The 6,000-nt window shown below is 34.5% G+C and overlaps 1 protein-coding gene across 1 annotated transcript; it reads right to left on the bottom strand.

The window, feature by feature from the left end:
* Nucleotides 1–1,988: 1,988 nt before the first annotated feature.
* On the bottom strand, nucleotides 1,989–5,680 carry LOC114244499 (kunitz-type serine protease inhibitor A). Its single transcript, XM_028176328.2, has 5 exons — nucleotides 5,362–5,680; nucleotides 4,996–5,092; nucleotides 3,180–3,289; nucleotides 2,359–2,452; nucleotides 1,989–2,281 (listed from the first exon to the last, which is right to left on the bottom strand). The coding sequence occupies exons 1-5, from the start codon at nucleotides 5,417–5,419 to the stop codon at nucleotides 2,140–2,142; spliced, it is 501 nt and encodes a 166-aa protein (XP_028032129.2). The 5' UTR covers nucleotides 5,420–5,680; the 3' UTR covers nucleotides 1,989–2,139.
* Between the last annotated feature and the right edge of the window lie 320 nt (nucleotides 5,681–6,000).

The following is a 6,000-nucleotide window of genomic DNA, read 5'->3' as shown; positions in this document are numbered from 1 at the left end:
GCTTTTCCAGTTTCACCAGGATAGGTGGGCGAGCGAAGGCTCAGCCAAGAAGGGATGGGATTAGCTAACAGCTGTCCAAGCGCCTCCAAAGCAGACTTAATAACTCAAGGGCAACTGCTTCGCGAATCAATCAACTAACGGATCGGAATCGCGACACGCTGAGAAGATCCGATGAGAAACCCAGCGGGCTGATGTATGGGTTAAATTGCACGTCGAACTCTTTGTTGAGTTCAACGAGTACGGTTAGGGCTCCTAAGTCGGCTCCGAGAGCTGATGGTACAAAATGCAAGAGTTATTGGATCTGATGGATCTGTAAGGACGTATCGGGGACATCGACGGTGACTGGCTTCTGCGTGGGCAAGAGTCGAGGAATAGTCAGCAGCAGTAACGATAAGGTGATTATCATGACGCATAGCCTTATTAAAGTACCGTTCCGACGCTGACTTCAGGTATTTTCTAAAGTATGACTCCTTCGCAGCAGAAGTAATATGACGACAGTCTAAGACAGTTGAAACTTGACCTTATTCATTGAGATCACAATTACGTTGTAGTGTCTACAATTCTAGGCTCTGATATCCGCATGATGGTATGTGGTATGGCGGTACACCATCTTTCATCTAAGCCAATTGTAATGGCTAAGATACCAATTTTATTTGGTTTTATATTTATAGCTTACTTTATTCAAAGATTCTATCCATTCTCCCCCTCTCGAATAATGATAAATCGTAACAATAAGGATCGCATTCGACCCGCCGTTTTTTGTACCAAATTTCATAGAATCAACTTATATGACGGCTGTATTATCATAAATGGAGCCCAGGGTAAAATACTGACGATATAAAAACGATGTAGGTTTATTTCGCAGCGAATCGATAATATATTGTATTAATACTGTATTAAAGCTCAACAAATGAATCAACAACATATAGCAACATTGAAATCATGCCACATATACATATATGTGAAAAATTAAAACATAACAACACGACTGGTTTTCATTATTTTTAGAATTAACATCAAAACAACACAACATTAGAATCATTTTTTTGAATATCTTGAGTAATTGGCAACATTATAGGAAACTTCCAATTTCCGAATTTAATATAACTGAAAGTAGTTATTTATGTGATATTATAATTATGTTACAGATGTATTATAGATTTCATAAATATTACTGGTGATAGGGCATATTATGACAACTGGGTAGGTAATAACTATTATGCCTAATTCTGACGCGAAACAGTGGATCGTTTTGGTTTGAACGGTGTGCAATTACAATGTTACATATTGCTTCTTCGGAAGAGGCTTGTGGAGAGTACTTAACCTTAAGCCTTTGGGATTGCTGAAGTCCATGTGCGACGGTAACCACTCACCATTAGGTGGGCCTTACGCTCGTCTGCCTACTAGGGCAATCTATCTATATATATAAAAATGAATTGCTGTTCGTTAGTCTCGCTAAAACTCGAAAACGGCTGGACCGATTTGGCTAATTTTGGTCTTGAATTATTTGTGGAAGTCCAGGGAAGGCTTAAAAGGATAGGATTAGATAAATATGAAAATGCTCGGAATTAAATAAAAATTACAATTTTGTTTTTCCTTTGATGTGTCCCCCGTCGGACGGATTCCTTTTTTTTTAAGTTTATTTTATACAAAAGTTTAGATCTTTTAGCTATCGATAGAGGCACTACGAAGTCTGCCAGGTTAGCTAGTAAATTAATTAAAAATGCATTTGAAACTTCAAGCTCATACCTCATGGTGGGTGACAGCATTATCGTTGCGATCTCAATAGCCAGTCTACGCGGTCTCATTAAACCATTTACGCATTTTAAAAAAATGTGAATTTTAGGCTAAGATTTGCTTAAATTCGAAGAACATAAGCTAATCGCTAGAGACCTTAAGAACAAAATAAACTTAACTAGTCTGCATGAAGAGGACGTTTGCGGTGCTTGACCTGGTCACATCCGCATCCTTGAACTGCTAAATATAATGTAATCTTTTAAATCACATGTCCTAAACTAAATTACTACGTGTGTACAGGTTGTGCTGATGCCTACTAAAAGGACAAAGGGCAAATAAAAGAAAAAAGTAGAAACAACATTAAACTTTTCAATTAAAATTGTAATAATTCATCATCTAAAATCAAGAAAAAGTAGAATAAAGATGTAAAGCGGTAATGCATGTGGTTGAGCATGTTTGTGAATCGGGAAATCGATTTTTGTTCCCACCACAGCCACTGTACGAAAAACCATGGCAGGTTCGTTGACTCACGTCGAAGTACCACCTAAATTGAAAAACAAATAATTTAAAAAAAACCTGATAAATGTTTTGTAAATAGTTATGAGAGGAATAAAAACTTACATCGGGTAATAGCTGTTGCATTCTCCGAAATCAGGTTGTAATTGACAATATATTTTAGCTGATATATTGTAGTCTATTGGACGAAGGCCGCGGTCTGAAAGATCAGAAGAAAAAAATAGGAAAAAAATTGTGCTGTGTATAAAATTTACAAGCTTTGTAAATTATAATACTAGGGCCCGTGGAGATGACCCCTGGCATCGTGCTACCATTGCACCTCCTAATTTTGTATACATTAGAAGCGATGGTTTTCTAAGCCGTCTCTCTCACAGTTATATTGCAAATATAAACACTTAAAAAAAAATACAATACCACTGGAGTCACTTCGAGGCCCATCTTTCAATCCCTGTTTATGTTTCCGTAACTGGCTCTATACCTTACAAGTGCCCTGAATTAGATTGCCACCATGTCTTCCAGTATGTGTCGTATAAGGCGATTAAGGTTTCTGGCCAACGATAGCATCCCCAAGGAGGCCAGCGGTCGATCGTAAATCTCATGCCAAATCCCTAAGCAGCATAATAATATAATAGACGCAGAAAGAGGATATGCTGCGCCGATTTCTTCTTAGAAAAAGAATAGCGCTCAATTACCTCTCAAGTAATCTTCAAAATTGAGCCTATATATTCATATATTATATTGACATACATATGTCAAGCCTGCTTTGAAATTTGAGTGACAAAACACTTTGTGATTGCTTTTCCAAGAGCCACGGTGATATCTAAGATTGTATGAACCCCACGCTAGTTTGTGTTCGACGAAAAATAACACTATAGCATGAAAATAAAACAAATATATTATCTATGAATCATTAGAAATTTACATACCGCGACATGTCGATTGGCATTCATCTAACGTGTCGAAATGATTCATGCTATTCGGGCACTGACCAAAATTAAATGTTTTGCAGTCCTCCATTTTCAAATCATAATAAAACCTGTAGTTTTGAAATAGCAGTTGAAAAGAAATTACGTTAATTAAGAGAAAAAGTTATAATTATCTCAGATCATCATCATAAAGATTGTCATTTTAATAGCTTAGTTAACCAATTACGTGCTAGTCTCTAACAGACGCTAACATCCGTTGTTTGACGATCACGTATTAGCAAATTTTAAAATAATTTTCATTCCTTCGAATTTTAATCTATATTAGTATTTATTTATTTTTCAATTAGCGTGTTCAAAATGAACATAATGAAAATTTGCTTTGGTCTTCGGCAACAATTGGAATATACCCATTAGATGAGTTAAACTAAAGCTTTGTACCCCTAAAACTAAAGAGGGACTTTGAATAATGGTTTTCAATATTGTAAAGATTATCCTCGGCTTACTATCCCGAGTTTTCAAAAGCAACTCGCTGTTTATGAAGGCATATACCTAGGCATATATAGATACTTGTGGAAGCAATTCTAGAGAATGTAAATGCAATTTTAGGTTACAGTATGAAACTTGTTAATTTTTATGTAGCGAGATATTGGCTCTGATTTTACAAAACACTTTAAAAACGTTTTGGCTATTGTTAAATTTATTATATTGCTCAAAAGCTCATTGCTCAGAAGAATCAAGATTGATATCAAGAGTGATAAATTTGTTTACGTATACAATGTGATAAATATAATCCAAAGTGCGAATCACCGATTCTTGGCTTGTATAAGAACATAGCAGTAAAACCATTCTGCATATTTCTATCAAGAAGCAGTCGTGTGTTCTAGTTCAAAGGTCGCGTTCTAATTTAAAAAAAAGCATTAAATGAAGAAGAATCCATTCAGGATTAGATTGAGACTTTAATTCATAAAACTCAGGAAATACATATTCTGCCACCCTTCCCTATAATTATTCACCTCACTATCTTATCATCAGACTGTCTAATTCAATGATACAATTGTTGTATTTCAATATCATCATCAACTCAACATCTTCAGTTTCATGCTAAAACAATCATAATTAGGTGGAAATTTAATGTAAATATTTCATTGCTTTAATGCATACATTTAATTAAAATGTACTGAAGTGAACCAGCAATGAACTTCTCGGTGTTCAAATCGATTCCACAGAAGGCAATGGTCGGCTTTGCTGATCTGACACTATACTTAATAGACATACTCTGTAACGTATTGAAATAAATAAAGTTAATTTTATAGCCTCATTTTTTTGGTCAGTTAACCTGGCTAGTGTATCTTGAGCTTCATATTCGAGTCCCATTGAAAAGCAATATATTTTTTAAGGTACAGGGATTCTTGTATTTTAGTGATTTTGTTCTTGTCTGATATATTTTTAGAGTTTCGAGGTCTTTGACATTGAAACGTTGATTTATTGTGTGTGATCTTAGTAAAATCGTAAATACTAACTAAAGTGTTACCTAAACAAAAAGTAAGAGTTGTGTTTCATGTATTTCATAATAAATTTCAATGTGTTCATTCAAACTTAGGCCGCTAAAGTAAATTTGCGAGTTTATGCACAAGCACTAATTAGATTGTTTTGTAGATGAAGGAATCTTCGTATGTAAAGACGGCGAAACATAGTTACTGTTATAAAGCTAAGCTGATCATTTTCCAGATAAGTACAAATATTTATTATCATTAATAATATATTAAATTATATTTGTAACATTATATGATTTCATAATATAGGTAATAGATCTTACTTTCGATAAAGCTCTTTGCCGTTTGTGCAGTCAAATCTGTTTGCTTGAAATTTACACAAAACTGTCCAATCATGACTGCTTATATCTTCTTCTGATGCTAAAAGTTTAAAAAAGTTGCTGCTGAATTTGGTTTAATGGATCACGAGTCTTTAAAAATATCATATCTATCATAATTCAAAAGCATAAACAGTGAAGAAATTACGTTTTAGCTATAAAATATTTTTACCGACACTTCAAATTTTGTTTTAAAAGGCTTAATCAGTATATTCAAAGATCTCCGCTGCTTGAACCATTTTACTCCTAATTAATAATACCTTACCAGTAAATCGCATATCAAATTATTTATAGGAATTAAATTCAGAATACCTTCTAGTATCAGGAATTGAGACATCAGATGGAACTTTGAAATTATAATTTCACACATGGTTGTTTTGTGACAAGCCTATACAAACAACCGTTATGGGCTCAAAGGCTCTGCCAGAAGAAATTATGATAGCACTATTAATATTTATGACGCAATTAATTTACATACAATTATATATACTGGTGGGTCCGCACGGGTAGGTACCACCATCCCACTTATTTCAGCCGTGAAGCAGTAATTGCGTTTCGTTTTAAAGGGTGGGGCAGCTGTTGTATGTTAAACTGAGACCTTACAACTCATGTCTCGAGGTGGGTGGCGTTTACATTGATGTCTATGGGCTCCGGTTACCACTTAACAACGGGTAGGCCATTGTCGTTGTCCACCCATCTAAGCTATAAATATAACACATAATAATACAGCACATACAATACCCAATAATATACATAAAATTTGGATTCAATCACTTATAAATTAAATTACAATTTTGAAGTACAAATTTTTTACGACTAACATATTTTTCAAAATGGGTTCGCAGCTATCAGAAATATTTTAAGAAATCTTTCCCCTGGACTATAGGTGTACCAAAACAGTAGTGAAACTTTTATCTCAATATACTAAATATTGAGCCAAGAGTTTTACTA

The sequence above is a fragment of the Bombyx mandarina genome, chromosome 01 (assembly GCF_030267445.1).
Source record: "Bombyx mandarina strain Sakado chromosome 01, ASM3026744v2".
Taxonomy (NCBI): domain Eukaryota; kingdom Metazoa; phylum Arthropoda; class Insecta; order Lepidoptera; family Bombycidae; genus Bombyx; species Bombyx mandarina.
This window is presented reverse-complemented; position numbering and strand designations above follow the sequence as displayed.